Raw genomic sequence first — 18,742 nt, forward strand, 5'->3', positions numbered from 1 at the left:
ATTGGTTCATTTCTGAACAATGACAGCCTGTGACGCGTTCTCTATATCAGGGGTGGGCAAACACGGTCCTGGAGGGCCGGTGTCCTGCACAGTTTAGCTCCAACACTAATTAAACACACCTGAACAAGCTAATCAGTGTCTTCAAGATCACTGGAAATCTAAAAGCAGGTGTGTTTGATTAGAGTTGGAACTAAACTGCGCAGGACATCGGCCCTCCAGGACCGAGTTTGGCCACCCCTGCTCTATATTGTTCACCGCTTCTCAGAATATTCGCTCTGAAATAGCATGTACGTATGGCTTAGTCATTCATTCATTTTCTTTTCGGCTTGGTCCCTTTATTAATCTGGGGTTACCACAGCGGAATGAACCGCCAACTTATCCAGCATATGTTGTACGCAGTGGATGCCCTTTCAACTGCAACCCATCTCTGGGAAACATCCATACACACTTACTAACACTCATACACTACGGACAATTTAGCCAACCCAATTCACCTGTACCGCATGTCTTTGGATGGTGGGGGAAACCGGAGCACCCGGAGAAAACCCACGCAAATGCAGAGAGAACATGCAAACTTAAATAAATAAATAAATAAAATACATACATAAAATACATTTAGATCATTTACTTTAATCATTACTACAGGAATGTGAATACACTTTCAACCAGCACAACACAAAATGTTGAAGACAATCACCTACTGCACCTTTAAGGCTATATGTAGATACCTCATTTACAAGTAAATCTGTCCTTTCAGACCACCAACTGAATATACTCCCCTATTCCTGCTGGGCGCAATCACGCATTGGCAATGGGGGGGTCAAATTTATATTTATATAAATTTATTATGATACAGATCCGAAGCCCTTCTGTAATTCACACCCTACTTTAATGCACTTCTGAAATGCGGTGAAATTAATCACAGTGTGGCTGTTGAAAAGACTACACGTGATAAATGATGCTCTTTGGAGCGGTGAAAGATTGAAAGTGTCGAGTGGATAATCTCAGTAAGGCATTCCCTGAATTAACTCGCCTCTCCATGAGAGATGAATGACGTAATAAGCCAGTGTGAAACTCCTGACAGTTGGTTTGGAGGAGAGAGAGAGAGGATATTAGCAGTGGCTTAATTACAACACTTACTCAATCCAGAAAGTCAGAGTGGCCTGCGAGAGGAATAAATTAGCTAGAGTGACTGCGAGAGTCAAATATTTGATGCTGTTGCCACTCTGTATGCATCTCAGGAGTCAAGTGAAGTCAAGTCTCTGGAGTAAATAGAGGGATGGGGATGAATGATGAGGAGTTTAACAAATCTATGGACGTTTTCACTTAAGAATTAGGATTTTAGTTTAACTCTGTTTTATTGATGCATATTAGTTAGAGAGTTACAGTATAAGTAATACAAAGAATCACAGGACATTAACTATCCAATCTATCAAAAGAGAAAAAAAAATTGTTTATATATATATATATATATATATATATATATATATATATATATATATATATATACACACACACACACACACACACACACAGTCAGAATTATTAGCCCCCCTGAATTATTAGCCCCTCTGTTTTTTTTTTTTCCCTCCAATTTCTGTTTAACGGAGAGCAGATTTTCTCAACACATTTCTAATCATAATAGTTTTAATAACTCATCTCTAATAACTGATTTATTTTATCTTTGCCATGATGACAGTGAATAATATTTGTCTAGATATTCTTCAAGACACTTCTATACAGCTTAAAGTGACATTTAAAGGCTTTACTAGGTTAATTAGGGTAACTAGGCAGGTTAGGGTAATTAGGCTAGTTATTGTATAACGATGGTTTGTTCTGTAGACTATCGAAAAACTATATAGCTTCAAGGGGCTAATAATATTGACCTTATTGACTGGGTTTTAAAAAATGAAAACTGTTTTTATTCTAGCCGAAATAAAACAAATAAGACTTTCTCCAGAAGAAAAAACATTATCAGACATACTGTGAAAATTTCCTTGCTCTGTTAAACATCATTTGGGAAATATTTAAAAAAAGAGAAAAAATATTCGAAGGGGGGCTAATAATTCTGACTTTAACTGTATATATATATATATATATATATGAGAGTAAGGGTTGCCAGATTTTTCAGTATTACTGCAAACTGTATAACCAAACTTTTAGCATCAGATCATGCATCCAATGTACATAACTGGGCAGAGAAGGTTTTTCCAGTTCAGTGTTACAAGCCTTTTAGGCTTTCCTGTAAAATATAATGACCATGGAAAGAAGTTGTGGTGGGACCTACCTAAATGCTTTCTTAGGTTAGTGTTAGTGTCTTAGGTAGTGTTTTTGTCTCTGTTTAGCCAGCATTAAAGGGCACCTAGTTTACCCCTTTTTTATGATGTAATATTAATATTATGGTTCTTCTGAGTGTGCCAGTTTAGGTTCAGTTTAAAACACAATTCAGATTTTTTTATTATGGATTAAAAAGTGTTATTTTGGGGGCGTGTCCACAGCTCGCTGATTTAGGGGTGTGTTGCTTCACATGTAAATTAGTTTCGACTTCCCCACCCAAGAGCTCCCAAGAGACAGGCAGACAGAGAGAAGCAACATGAGTAAGAGGACCAGCATTCAGCTGTACATGTACTACTCGGACACAGACCAAGCAGAGAGTACAAAATCATTTGTGTCTTTGTATAGTTTTACAGCCAACTGTGTGCTAGTTTAAAGTTCCGAGCTTGTACACAGAAACTAATAACCACGCACACTGAATTAACTTTGACTGAGGCACCGGATGCGCCGCTCAGAGCCGCGACACGGCACACTCAGACATGCTCATTCACATGTTATTTAAAATGAAACTATTCAGATGGCGCTCTGTGGCGTGGCAGAAATATGAAGTGTCCTCAGTGGTGGCTGGGCGCCGCGAACAGCTGCTGACTTGAAGCTCCGTTGTGTGTACCCTGATAGAAACCTATGTTTAGAATTCTTAAATGCATGGGGCTGCGCTTCACCGAGTGGCGATGCGTGCGACATGCAGGCAAGTTTGTTATTTTATTTCCAGTGGAGGGACGTGCATGTGAGGCAATGCGCTCGCACTTTCCAGCTGAACCTTGTTAAGATCACAGGGAGCTTCAGTGACCACGAGAAATGCAAACGGCTGAAGTTTAAGGTAGACTCAATGAGAAGTACACATGTTTGCAAACCTACCTAAAGTTACAAACAATGTCTCAGATGAGAGCGATCATGTGGTGAATGTTGATCTTGTGTTGAGCCCAATGAGCCTTGCATCTAAAAATAGAGTAAAGGTGTTCCTTTAGCGACATTGCTTTGACTCACACGCTGAAAATGGCGGACGTGAATCAACAAACTGAGGATATGATGAAGCGCCTGTCAATCAATATTGGTGGGCGGGGGGACCGCACTCCTACGTCAAGTTGCGGTCGATGTAAAAACCGCTCTAATTGGTCCACCGTTTTTTATGTTGTTAAATTGAAAGAAAAAGGACTGGGTGTGCTTATATCACCCCAATATGACAGTCTATAAACTATCCCTACACATATGTCTGTCCAAACAGCTTGAAAAGTAGATTTTTCACCATAGGTGCCCTTTAATGCATTCAGTGTAAAGCTGCACAAATAAACATTAAAAGATCGTGATCTCAATTCAAACCCACGCAACATGAATGATAAATGATAATGATTTGTTTATTAATCCTTTGAAGCGCTGCACTCAAATCTGCGTTTGATCAAGATAGTTTCAGTTTTTAGACTTTTTCAGTGAGTTACAAACGATTAAATAACACAGCAGTACTGGGAGAACAGTTTATAGTTCAGATATAAACACTGATGTTTATGGGAAAGATTAAAATCACAGTTCAATGGAAAATGACGCTGGTGAGTATTGTAGCAATTACATTAAGTAACCAATGGGTAGCGACAAAAATGATGCATTTCAAAATTGATGCACCTATAATGAAACATGAAGTTTTGTGAGTGAATTGTTGAATCATTAAAAATACTTATGATCTGTTGTACAAGATGTTAGATTTTTATATTTAGCATTGTCAGCAACAGTAGCAAAGATCATTTTATGAACTGAATATTTTCCTTTTTTTCAGTTGATTCTTGATTTTAATTAAAATAACAGGTTCTGAGTTCTGTTATGTTAAATATTTTTGTATATATCGAAAGTAAATGACATTTGTTTCCTTCCTTTGTTTTCCTTTTTTGCTGATCTGAAAAATGGTCCGATCCATGACTCAAAAACCATAGTGGGATCCGAGTTGTGAGATTTGTGATCTGTTACACCAGTAATATCTTGCTCAATGTAAACTTCAAAACATGATTTTTATGCATGCGTTTTATGTGCACAACACAATGTCATTTAAGTATGTACAGTCAAGCCTGAAGTGTTCAAAAAACGTACCCCCGCAGAGCATAAATTATGTAGCCAGAGCTACGTATGGCTGCATTTCGTCTTTAAAGCAAACGCTACGGGCGGTATGACGTCATTCCTTTTCACACTATCAGCTGACCGATTACCTCCCATATGGACGACTTTTCCACTGTTACCAGTTTGCCCAGTGGCTTGCCGTGTACGTAGGCGCGCTTGAGACGCAGAGAGGAGTTGACCGAGATGACGGGGTGGGTGGGGCAATTGATCAGTCGGTCAGTCAGTCAACAGTGGCCTCTGGTGGATTTACGCAAGAAGAACAGGTGCGAATGCAAATTTAAGATCTCAAAGTGTACACAGCGGCCTCTGGTGGATTCGCGAAAACAAAAACAGCAAATAAACGTACTTCCTGGGACGTAGTTGGTGCTCTTCAGAAATGTATGTAGGGATTCATTTTCAGAATGAGCCTGGGTTGGAAATTATTCAAACCCCTGGAAAAAAGACTTTTTCACTTTTAAGGTTTTTTTGAAGATGTGGAGATGACACAGGCTTCTCCCAAAAGATAAGACGATGTACAAGAGGCATCATAAATCAGAATTTGCCAGGGCTATGAATAATTTCAGGCTTGACTGCGTGCATAACTGTGTGTGTGTGTGTGTTAGGGATGCACCGATACCAGTATTGGGTCGATACTTGGTTAAAATACTCGTACTTGTATCGGATATGAAAGGCCGATACTACGTACCGATACCACTCAACACTAATTCACTGCATGGATGTGATTTGTTGTCCTACCTGACTTCAATGCCTTAATGTATGAATTAGCCTAATGTATTATATGAAGTATCTGTATCGGTACTCTGTATTGCCGAGTACACAAATTAAAATACTCGTACTCATATCGGTTTGTAAAAAAGTGGTATCGGTGCATCCCTAGTGTGTGTGTGTGTGTGTGTGGGTGTGTGTATTATATACTATATATCATTCAAGAGCATTAAGGACTAAATGGTCATTCACTTCTAATATTTTATTCAACCCACGCTCATTATGGATGCATACCCCTGTATACATTTCTGGAGAGCGCCAAATATGTCCCAGTAGCTACGTTTTTTTGCAGTTTTTGTTTTAACGAACCCACCAGAGGCCGCTGTGTATGCTTTTTGAGTTCTCAAATTTCTCTCGCGAGAGCCATTCTTGCTGTTCTCACGTAAATCCACTCTCCCCTGACTGGCCGACCGACCAATACCCCACCCACTCCCTTCCCCAAACCCAACCAACAGTGTTTTCAAAAGCAATCAAGAAAAAGGCTGCCTGATTTTTACCACATTTTCAGATCTTACCACATTCTCACCCTGTTATTTCCTTGTTTATTTGTTATTTTTGTCTTACCTGCTTTCTGGAATTTTTTTTTCGCCAGACTCGAACCCCATCATTGTGGTCAACTCCTCTCTGCATCTCAAGTCCACCAACGTACACGTCAAGCCACTGGGTAAACTGGTAACAGTAGAAAAGCAGTCCATATGGAGATAACCGGTCAGCTGGTAGCACAGAAACAGAAGTCTTACCAACTGTAGCGTTCGTTTTAAAGACAAAATGCAGCCGTACGTACCTCTGGCTACATAATTCAAGCTCTCCAGAAATGTATACGGGGGTACACATCCACAATGAGCCTGTGCTGATTTTATTGCATATTTAAAGTTCTCAATCCTCATCCCTACAGGCCATCTAAGGTCGACAGGGTTATCCAGAAAAACAATGTGTAAAAATGTGCTAATGCATCAAAAGCTTTTAAACCAGTAGTTTGTGATATGATTATTTTTTATCACATAAAAGCCATATGAGGCCAAAGAGAAGAGAACTTGGAGATAAAAGGGATAAAAAGAGAGAGAGAGACCTCCATCTGTCAGCTTAACGGACTGGACGACCCGTCAACGTCCTGTGGGAGTTTCTGCAAAGAGTATTTGTTCAGCCCACGCCGTTATTAGAGCAGAACGAATCTTGTGTTTCTGCTGGACATCTGCATGAAGTCATTCATGATTAGGTGAAAACAGAGATTTGCGCTGTCTTCCCTTTAAGTAACATGTTTGTGCTCAGATTTCAAGTCCATGAACATGTGCTGGATTTAGGGCGCTTAACCTTCGCCAGTGAGTTAAATCCTTCCACCCTATAAAATCTCTCTTAACATATTGCACAATTTTATACGAGCTAACAGTAGACTTTAATAACATTCAATATAGCGCAATGATGAACATGCAGGCGTCACGGTGGGTAGCACGATCGCCTCACAGCAGGAAGGTCGCTGGTTTGAGTCCCGGCTGGGTCAGTTGACGTTTCTGTGTGGGTTTCCTCCGGGTGCTCCCCACAGTCCAAACACATGCGCTATAGGGGAATTGAATAAGCTAAATTTGCCGTAGTGTATGTGTGTGAATAAGAGTCTATGGGTGTTTCTCAGTGTTGGGTTGCAGCTGGAAGAAAATCCGCTGTGTAAAACAAATGCTGGTTAAATTGGCGGTTCATTGCATTGTGGCGATCCCTGATTAATTAAGGGACTAAGCTGAAAAAAAAAGGATTGAATAAAGAACATGCACAATATTGATATCGTCTTCACTTCAAAATACTGTGAATAATTATTTACTCATCTGTTAGAGTGTTCATTTCTTCTACACGATTGATTTAAATGCAGCTGAAATCTTACAGTATCTGAACTTGACATTGCATATTCTGCAAAGTGATGATTGCTGATTTGCACATTGTGATATCAGTGCTGAACCGATTTATTGAGTAGCCCTAACGTACACTGTGATAAAAGCTTCAGCAAATGATCTCAACAAGAATATGTGATACTGTCATAAGCAGTGTTGGGGAAAGTGTCTTTTAAATTAATGCATTACAACCAGTGGTGTAAAGTAAGGAATTACAAATACTCAAATTACTGTAATTGAGTATTTTTTTGTCAGGAAATTGTAATTTACTAAGTACTTTTATAAATGTGTACTTTTACTTTCCCTTGAGTACATTTTTAGTTCAGTATTGGTAGTTTTACTCCACTACTTTCCTTTAACCTGCAGTCACTATTCTTTCCTGCCTATGGGGATTAGAAAAATCAGTCGGGCGATTCCTGTCCGATCAAATTGCACCATACTGAACTACCTCAAGACATGCAGCAAACTGTGTGGAAGCATTAAAAGCATGAGTGCCCAAACCTTTTCTAATGAAGGGCCAAAATCCAAGCTTGACTGAGAGCTGTGGGCCGAAAGCAAATATGGCAAACTGTATTACGTTAAAGTTGGCATGGGTAATTTCCTAGTTTATTTTATAATATTTATAATGGGCGACGCAGTGGCGCAGTAGGTAGTGCTGTGCCTCACAGCAAGAAGGTCGCTGGTTCGAGCCTTGGCTGGGGCAGCTGTCGTTTCTGTGTGGAGTTTGCATGTTCTCCCTGCGTTCGCGTGGGTTTCCTCCGGGTGCTCCGGTTTCCCCCACAGTCCAAAGACATGTGGTACAGGTGAATTGGGTAGGCTAAATTGTCGGTAGTGTATGAGTGTGAATGGATGTTTCCCAGAGATGGGTTGCAGCTGGAAGGGCATCCGCTGCGTAAAACATGTGCTGGATAAGTTGGCGGTTCATTCTGCTGTGGCGACCCCAGATTAATAAAGGGACAAAGCCGAAAAGAAAATGAATGAATGAATGAATATTTAAAAATAGTATTTACAAATGCATTCTTTTTTTTGGAAAATATATATTATTTTAATGAACTTATTACAATAAAACCATTAAAAAAATATATTTAAAAGATCCAAACAATGGAGTTCAATGCCGAACACACTAGTCATGCTGAACCTGCCTTTGTTTTTGATTTGTATTCGTTAAGTGACAGAATGTACATTTTTTAAAGATCTGATTCATGTACATTTAATTAAAACATTTAATTTCAGTTTGCTTTTTTGTAGCTAAACAATAAAACAAACAAACAAAAGGTTACATTAAAATAGAAATGAGAAATGCCTTTCTGTTACAGGCATTCCCCAACCCAATCATTTTCTCTCTGGGGGCCAAATCAAAGGATACAAAGGGCCAACTTTGGCCTGTACGCCCTAGTTTGGCCATCTCCGATTAAAAGTGTCCAAGAAGATACTTACACGCAATGACCCAAAGACTGTTTAGACTGAATGTCACTGATGAGAAGATGACAGATTTTTACCGTATGATGACCGAAATGGCCGATAACTAAATGCACTACAGAATGTTACGTTTACACACACACACACGTGCACAAATTACATGTAAACGCATCAACGTTTCCCAGAGTAATACTCACTACTCAATACTTACTACTCACTACAAAAGTATGAGTACTTTTGAAAGGACTATTTTTTACTTAAACTTTGAGTAATACTTACAACAGATACTTTTACTCTACTTGCACTACATTTTTGAGCAAGTAATGGTACTTTTACTAGAGTATGATTTCTCAGTATTCTTTCCACCTCTGATTACAATATTGAGTTACTCCCCAAAACCAAACTAGTTTCATTACTTAGTTACTTTATATGGAATGTAATGCATTACCAGAATCTTACCTTTGCTGAGGGTTGATCTGTTTTAGCACTTGCCGGGTTTTCTTCTTCTTTTTTTAATAGAGGAGCTCTGCAATTAACAGCGCACTGTATAACCTTTATTTACCTTTAAAAAACACATACAAAAATAATAAATTAGGATAATGTTATCTTCTGAGAACTTCCAGAGCTATACATGCTGTATATACAGATTAAAGCTATCTGTTTGCTGCCTTTTGTCTTATTAGTTACTTAAAGTGTGGTTTAATTATAAACTAATTTCGAGAGGATCACGTGCTTATGATCAACATGGCTGGCTCCTCATTAGCTCCGTAATCTGACTCATTAGATGATTACGGAATTCAATTCAATTCAATTCCCCTTTATTTGTATAGCGCTTATACAATGTAGATTGTGTCAAAGCAGCTTCACATAAAAGGTCACAGTAAATAGGAACAGTGTAGTTCAGTTTGTAGTGTTTAAGTTCAGTTCAGTTGAGCTCAGTTCAGTGTGGTTTAATAATCACTACTGAGAGTCCAAATATTGAAGAGCAAATCCAACGATGCGCAGCTCTACAGATCCTGATTCATGCAAGCCAGTGGCGACAGCGGAGAGGGAAAAAAAACTTCACTAAATGGCGGAAGTGAAGAAAAAAACCTTGAGAGAAACCAGGCTCAGTTGGGCACGACCATTTTAATTTCTCCGCTGGCCAAACGTCTTGTGCAGAGCTGCAGTCTCAGTGGCGGAGGCTGGAAGCTGGCCTCAGCGAAGACTACGGAAGCATTATAAATAACCAGAGTTTTTCACTCCAGGTATCTTCGTCTTGAAGCTTCCTCTCCTTCCACCCCTAGTTCCTCCCCCTTTTCTGATAGGGCGACACGGTGGCCCAGTGGCTAGCACTGTTGCCTCACAGCAAGAACACCGCTGGTCCAACCTTCTATCGGGCTGGTTGGTGTTTCTGTGCAGAGTTTACATGTTCTCCCCGTGTTCGCGTGGGTTTCCTCCGGGTCCCCCGGTTTCCTCCCACCTTCCAAAAAACATAAACATTAGCCAATCGACTAAACCAAATTATCACCGAAAAAAACACTAGTTTACACTTCTCACAAGGCGACAAGCAGGGGAGTCCTCGAGACCTACCTGAGCTCAAACTCCCCTCTCGCCCTTCTAACAGGAGGGAGCCCCAGGCTCGAGGATATTACGAGCTCAGGGCTCTCTCCCGGGACAGCATGCCAAATACGCTTTATTGATTATCAGCTAAGTGTGAACTCTTGAAATCACTGTCCATTGAGAAAATCCCCTTTTCCTTTTCTTCAATGTGTTCAAAATAATAAACGCATTCTCTCATTAGCTAGGTTTCCATCGATCTATTTTTATGTGCATTTTGGATATGCGCATATAATTTACAGGGAATTGTTAACAATAGCTAACAGTCTTTATGTCTGTCTTTTTCTCCAGGTCAACCTAACAGCGCTCTGCGATTGGATGCACGGACAATGCATCGATTTCCTTCCACCCTTTAAATGCTTCACTGAATTAAGACTTATGGAGGCCAACATCACTAACATCTCCTCAGGAACGGGCCAGAGATCATGGGTGGAGTCCAACGTGTGTCCTCCGTCAGTGAGCGGCACCACTCTTCTGATCGTGGCCTACAGCACCGTCATCGCAGTGGGCTTAGTAGGCAACACATGTCTCGTCTTCATCATATCCCGACAAAAAGAGATGAGAAACGTCACCAACATCCTCATCGCCAACCTCTCCTGCTCGGACATCCTCATGTGCGTCGTTTGCCTCCCAGTGACTGTAATCTACACCCTAATGGACCGCTGGATATTAGGAGAGACGTTATGCAAAGTCACGCCCTTTGTGCAATGCATGTCCGTCACAGTTTCCATCTTCTCATTGGTCCTCATTGCATTGGAAAGGCATCAGCTGATTATACATCCAACAGGGTGGACACCGGCTGCTGGTCACTCCTACCTAGCCGTAGCTGTAACATGGATGGTAGCATGCTTCATCTCTCTGCCCTTCCTATCCTTTAACATCCTCACCAACGCTCCGTTTCAGAATCTCAGCTTGCCGTTTAACCCGTTCAGCGATCACGTAATATGCATGGAGCTTTGGCCGTCAGAACGCAACCGTTTGGCGTACACCACCTCGCTTTTGCTTTTCCAATACTGCCTACCGCTGCTTCTCATACTGCTCTGCTACTTGCGTATCTTTCTACGTCTACGCCGAAGAAAAGACATGGTCGAGCAGGCTACAGAAGCGAGGCAAAGAAAAGCACGTGGCGCTCAGCGTGTTAACGCGATGCTAGTCGTGATTGTGGTTGCATTTGCGCTATGCTGGCTTCCGCTTAACGTCTTCAACACTATTTTCGATTGGTACCACCAGGCGTTGCCGGCATGCCAGCATGATGTCATCTTCTCCGCTTGCCACCTAACAGCGATGGCGTCCACTTGTGTAAACCCGGTGGTTTACGGATTTCTCAATACCAACTTTCAGAAAGAGCTGAAGGCGACGCTGCAGAGGTGTAACTGCGGATGGGGCGTCCCAGAGACCTACGAAAGTTTCCCGCTTTCGACAGTAGCCACAGATGTTAGTAAGGTTTCATCAATGCAGCGTGGTTCGCTGATCCGATCCGAACAATGCGCTCACTGCTGAATGGACCCTTTTTCACATTTCCGGGCTTCTCAGCAGCAGAAATCATCATAGTTGGTAAACTCAGAGCAGTGAATGGTACAGTACAACAAATCATTTGGCTTACAATCCTATTTGCTCAAATAATACCAGAAAAACTCCACGATGGTGTCATAGAGGCTTTCAGACAAAGGGAAATAGTGTGAGACTGATGACGCCAGCCAGAAGAGAGAATACAGTGGTCCCTCGTTTATCACAGGAGCTACGTTTTAAAAATAACCCATGAAGTAGTCAGCTTTATTTTTTACATTTATTCTACATGTTTGAAGGCTGTAAAACCCCTCACTACACACTTTATACAGTTTTCCCAGACAGGCATTAACATTTTCATACATTTCTCTCTTTTTAAATACTCTCAAAGTTCAAACTTTCATAGAAAAATGAGTCCAGTATTGAAACCAAAGATCAAAACCTGTTGTTAGGCGCAAATATTCATCAAAAGGGTCATAAAGCTTTTTTTTTGTGTGGATAATGTTGGCATCCAGCGTAATGTTCTGTTTTCTGCAGTTACTGATCCACAAAACTAATGCTACGGTCACACCGGGCTTTGTGTGTGCGAAATTCTGTCGTGCGGCGCTGCGAAAAGGGGTGGGATTAAACAAGATGATTAGACTTTAAAAAGCGAGCGATTGCTCCATGCTTTAAATTTCTGTCTAGAGAGGTCATGTTTTGATCCTCGATGGTCTTACACAGTCAAGTGATGCGGTTTCGCAGGTCAGAGTTCATCAAGCTTGAACTTTGCCCCGCAGCGAACTGCGAAACTTAACGCATGACCCCGCGTTTCCGGTCTGACGCATTCGCGTGCGTATGAATGGAAGTCTATGGGAGGAAAAGCCCAGTGTGACTGCAGCTTAAATGAAGTTTAAAATTAAACTAACTTCGAGAGGAGCACGTGCTCATGATTGACCCAGCTGGCCCACATTATCCTCCAAAGGATCCCAAGTCACTATATATATATATATATATATATATATATATATATATATATATATATATATATATATATATATATATATATATATATATATATATATATAGTTGTAGAAAAGAATTGAGTATATCTATCTATCTATCTATCTAGGATTTTTTCTAGCTGTGGCGGCAGGCCATTTTTACACAGATCTACTAACTACCTGTAACGTTATTTCAATGACAAATGTCGTGAGCGCAGTATTACGAGTCGAGATCGCATTCATGCAATAGCCTACAGCGTGTGAATCTCTTTGCGTGCGCGCCGATTTCCTCTGCTCGTGCACAAAGCTTCTTGCGTGCCCTCAAATACACGCTGCTCAAGCGCACAGTGTTGCCAGATTGGGCGGTTTTGAATTTATTTTTGTGGGTAAAAAGTGACATAGGCGGGTAGTGAAAATTTGGGCGGTTTTGCAACGGCGTGCCCGCCAGCCCCGGTCTGCCCTCATAAACCTGTTTAGATCTCCCAAAGAGACGCTTGTGATTTCGACAGCTTTTGGGCTGGGAACAGTCAGCATCATCTGGCAACACTGAGCGCACAAGACGCTCTCAAATAAACGCTGCTGAAGTGTGATTTAGTGCGTTTATGTAACGAGTATGTCTCCAACATTTATTAGATTTGCTAGGAATATTTATGAAAGTCTCCAATAGACCTACAGATCGGTATTAATGCGTGCTGAAGTAAAGTGAAATGGCTATACGTCGTGTTTGCTGGCCTCACGCATCACGCACCTGTCAGTCAGCCAGTCAGTACGTAACCTTAAAGGGTTAAACAAATGACGCACAGCACTACTATGGTCGGTTACAGAAAAGTTCACGCTGTTATAATTCACTTACCTTTCAACACGTTTTGGTGCGATTATCACCCGCTATTAAAAAAAAAACATGTTTTGAATGAGAAGCTGTAATGTAGCAGTGGCGGGATGAATTTTGGCGTGGCGCCCCACCATGGAAGAATGAATGTAGCGGAAACCATGTATATGTGTATACATGAGACACGGAGGAGATTGACTGACATTGGTCTACAGCCAATCAGGATGCAGAACACAATGCGCTGTAAAATAAAATAAAAAAACATGTCAAATTGCACACAAAAAAACTGCGAGACCGCGAAAGGTGAACCGCATTATAGCGAGGGACCACTGTAATGTTAAATTTACTATCCTGAGCCCATAAGCGCTGCATTAGAAACAGCCTGCATAAGCGCTAATTCATTTTGATGCAAAAGATGCTATAATACATACGTAAATACATATAAATATACATAATTTTTTATTTTTATTAAACAATATTAAAAACTTTGAAGGATTTGAGATGCTGATCAACACGTCATACCAGTCTTGTGAAAAGGGTCCATGAGCCGGGGGAGGCGGGAGGATGAGCTGGCACTGTTTCCATGGAGACGGCCGCATTGCTATGTGGAATTCTGCATCAGTTTATACCCAGGAGATCTAAAAACAACCTCGGTTGCTTTGCTTTCGGGGAGTACGTGTGTGTGTGAGGATGTTTTGTTTTTTAAAAGGGGGACAGTTCACCTGGAAATTCGGTCATTGTTTACTCATGCTTTATTTGTTTTTACATTTCTGTTAAACACAAAAGAAGGTGTTTTGAAAAAAGTTGGAAACCTGTAACCATTGACTTGCATAGTAGGAAAAACAAATATAATGCAAGTCAATGGTTACAGGTTTCATTCTTTAAAATATTTTCTTTTAAGTTTAACAGATGAAAGAAACTCATAAAGGTTTAGAACCACTTGAGGTTGATTAAATAGTGAGTTAATTTTATTTTTAGTTCATCAAAAACTACAAATTACTGTCAATATTTTTTACTGATCCTTTATTTGTTTCAGACCTTTATGAGCTTCTTACTTCTGTTAAACACAAAAGAAAATATTTCAAAGGATGTTGGAAACCTGTACCCATTGACTTGTATATTTGTTTTTCCTACTATGGAAGTCAATGGTTACAGGTTTCATTCTTCAAAATATCTTCTTTTGTTTTCAACAGAAGAAAGAAACTCATTAAGGTTGAGGGTTAGGGTTAAATAGGAGTAAATACTGAGAGCCAATAAAGGGGTGAGTAAAGTAATTGGTGGGGGGGGTGCCTTTAAAGAGATAGTTCAGTCAAAACTAAACATTCTGTCATTATTTACTCTTCATTTATTTGTTTCAGACTGTTATGAGCTTCTTACTTCTGTTAAACACAAAAGAAGATATTTCAAAGGATGTTGGAAACCTGTACCCATTGACTTCCATAGTAATAGTTTTTCCTACTATGGAAGTCAATGGTTACAGGTTTCATTCTTCAAAATATCTTCTTTTGTGTTCAACAGAAGAAGGAAACTCATTAAGGTTGAGGGTTAGGGTTAAATAGGAGTAAATACTGAGAGCCAATTACGAGTGAGTAAATGGTGAGTAAAGTAATGGGGGGGGGGGGGGGGGTAAACTATGCCTTTAAAGTGATAGTTCAGTCAAAACTAAACATTCTGTCATTATTTACTCTTCATTTATTTGTTTCAGACTGTTATGAGCTTTTTACTTCTGTTAAACACAAAAGAAGATTTTTAAAGAATGTTGGAAACCTGTACCTATTGACTTCCATATTAATAGTTTTTCCTAGTATGGAAGTCAATGGTTACAGGATTAATTCTTCAAAATATCTTCTTTTATGTTCAACAGAATAAAGAAACTTCTGAAGGTTTAGAACCAGTAGAGGGAGAGTTCATTTTGGGGTTAACTATGCCTTTAAAGGGACAGTTCCCCCAAAACGATAAATTCTGGTATTATTTACTCGTCCCTTATTTGTTTTTCTTCTGTTAAACCCAAAAAAGGTATTTTGAAAAAAAAGTTGGAATTCTGTAACCACTCACTTCCATAGAAATATTATATGAAAAACAAATATTATGGAAGTCAATGGTTACAGCTTTCCAACATTCTTCAAAATATCTTCTTTTGAGTTTAACAGAAGAAAGAAACTCATAAAGGTTTAGAACCACTTGAGGGAGAGTACAGTTAATTTTTGGGGGGTAAACTCTGCCTTTAAGGGGATAGTTCAGCCAAAGCTAAAAAATTCTGTCATTATTATTTACTTATCCTTTATTTGTTTCAGACCTTTATAAGCCTCTTTAACATTTACATGTACATTTAGTCATTTAGCAGACGCTTTTATCCAAAGCGACTTACAAATGAGGACAAGGAAGCAATTTACACAACTATAAGAGCAGCAGTGAACAAGTGCTATAGACAAGTTTCAGGTGTGAAACAAGTTTCAGGTGTGAAAAGTCTTTTCTTTAAGAGACTCTGTTCAACACACAAAAATATATTTTAAAGGATGTTGGAAACCTGTAACCACTGAATTCTATAATATTTGTTTTTCCTCGTATGGAAGTCAATGGTTGCACATTTCCAACATTCTTTAAAATATCTTCTTTTGTGTTCAACAGAAGAAGGAAACCCATAGATGTTTAGAGAGTGAGTAAATTGTAATTTTTTAGGAGAGCAATGCATTTGAAGGGCTCAGCCAAAAGTATAAATTATGTCATTATTATTTACTCATCCTTTATTTGTTTCAAACCTTCATGAGATCTGACATTCTTCCGAACATTCTTCAAAATATTTTCTTTTGTGTTCAACAGAAAAGTGAAACTCATAAAGGTTTAGAACACATTTTCAACATTCTTCAAAATATCTTCTTTTGTGTTAAACAGAAGAAAGTCAAACCACTTGAGAGAGAGAGAGAAAGAGAGAGAGAGAGAGAGTAAATAATGGGTAAATATTCATTTTTGAGTAAACTACCCCTTTAAGGATTGTAAGTCTGTGCTGTCTCTGATTACCGGATGTATATTTAATTTTTAATGTGATTGTTCCAGCAATGAGCTGTTATGACAGGACTGATTTATAAGGCTGGATTGTTTTAGAGCTCACAAGTTGTTGATATATTGAAAGTAAATGTTTTTTTTAGAGTTCTTTGTTAAAATGACTGTAGCAGGGAGTCAGTGCCCTCACCAAAGTCTTCATTCTGTTTATGTAATGTTGTGGTTGTTGTTTAATGCAGTGGTTCCCAAACTTTTCTCTGCTAGGCCCTCTTTATAAAGAGAAAAAACAGTAGTCATTTAATAGTAATATTTTACAGTACATAATGACACTCTCAGATATAACTTCCAATTAGAATTTAGTATAAAATATTGTAATTAAGACATCATCGCCTTACTATTTCAGCTTCATATAGTCAGAAACACAGTATTATAATAATATGGCATGAATTATACTGCATTATTTATATAATTTTTACTGTTATTGCATTTCACTGTTATTGCACAACTAAAACTGATAAAAGTATATAGTATATATGTATAAAATAGGACAAATGGTGTTAAATTATGAACTTATATGTCAGGAATCTGCATTATAAGTGTGATAGTGGGGTCCTGTATCACTAACGATGATTATTTAGCATAAAATGATGTACATTATATACATTATCCTTCATACGACAGGAATTTTAATGCATTATTTGTATCATTTTTACCATTATTGCATGAAAACAACCAATAAAATTGACCCAAAAAAACAAATATTATGTAAAATATGACAAATGGTGTCAAATTATGAAGTTATATATCAGATATCTGTATTATAAGTGTGATAGTGGGGTCTTGAATCCCTCTAAAGATGATTATTTAGTATAAAATGATGTACATTACATACATTATCCTTCATAAACATGAATTACAACGCACAATTTGTATCTATTTCACCATTATTGCATGAAAACAACCACTAAAACTGACAAAATGCTCAAATTATATATAAAATATGACAAATGATGTTAAATTATGAACCTATATGTCAGGAATCTGCATTAGTGGGGTCTTATATCACTCTAAAGATGATTATTTAGCATAAAATGATTTACATTACATACATTATCCTTCATAAACATGAATTATAATGCACTATTCTTATGATTTTCACCATTATTGCATGAAAACAAGCCCTAAAACTGACAAAAGACTCAAATTATATCTAAAATATGGCAAATGGTGGTAAATTATGAACCTATATATCCTGTTTTACTAACGATGATTATTTAGCATAAAATGATGTACATTACATACATTATCCTTCATACGACAGGAATTATAATGCATTATTTGTATCATTTTCACCATTATAGCATGAAAACAACCACTAAAACTTATAAAATGCTCAAATTATATATAAAATATGACAAATGATGTTAAATTATGAACCTATATGTCAGGAATCTGCATTAGTGGGGTCTTATATCACTCTAAAGATGATTATTTAGCTTAAAACAATGTACATTACATACATTCTCCTTCGTACGACATGAATTATAATGCACTATTCTTATGATTTTCACCATTATTGCATGAAAACAAGCCCTAAAACTGACAAAAGACTCAAATTATATATAAAATAGGACAAATGGTGTTAAATTATGAACTTATATGTCAGATATCTGCATTATAAGTGTGATAGTGGGGTTCTGTATCACTAACGATCATTATTTAGCATAAAATGATGTACATTATGTACATTATACTTCATACGACAGGAATTATAATGCATTATTTGTATCATTTTTACCATTATTGCATGAAAACAACCACTAAAACTGATAAAATGCTCAAATTATATATAAAATATGACAAATGATGTTAAATTATGAACTTATATGTCAGGAATCTGCATTAGTGGGGTCTTGCATCACTCTAAAGATGATTATTTAGCTTAAAACAATGTACATTACATACATTCTCCTTCGTACGACATGAATAATAATGCATTATTCTTATGATTTTCACCATTATTGCATGAAAACAAGCCCTAAAACTGACAAAAGACTCAAATTATATATAAAATATGACAAATGATGTTAAATTATGAACCTATATGTCAGGAATCTGCATTATAAGTGTGATAGTGGGGTCTTGTATTACTCTAAAACTGATTAGCATAATATTGATATACATTATCTTTCATACGACAGGAATTATAATGCACTATTCTTATGATTTTCACCATTATTGCATGAAAACAATCACTAAAACTGACAAAAGACTCAAATTATATATAAAATATGAAAAATGGTGTTAAATTATGAACTTATATATCA

At 38.2% G+C, this 18,742-nt stretch overlaps 1 protein-coding gene across 1 annotated transcript; it reads left to right on the plus strand.

Moving 5' to 3' along the window:
- Nucleotides 1-10,475: 10,475 nt before the first annotated feature.
- Nucleotides 10,476-11,677, plus strand: npy8ar (neuropeptide Y receptor Y8a). Its single transcript, XM_056467241.1, has one exon. It carries the CDS (start codon nt 10,476-10,478, stop codon nt 11,595-11,597), a length of 1,122 nt encoding a protein of 373 aa, XP_056323216.1. The 3' UTR covers nt 11,598-11,677.
- The last annotated feature ends 7,065 nt before the right edge of the window (nt 11,678-18,742 follow it).

The sequence above is a fragment of the Danio aesculapii genome, chromosome 10 (genome assembly GCF_903798145.1).
Source record: "Danio aesculapii chromosome 10, fDanAes4.1, whole genome shotgun sequence".
Taxonomy (NCBI): Eukaryota; Metazoa; Chordata; class Actinopteri; order Cypriniformes; family Danionidae; genus Danio; species Danio aesculapii.

Bases quoted from the DNA above. Each gene is read 5' to 3' on its own strand.
- npy8ar (XM_056467241.1), top strand. From the start codon at position 10,476: ATGGAGGCCAACATCACTAACATCTCCTCAGGAACGGGCCAGAGATCA.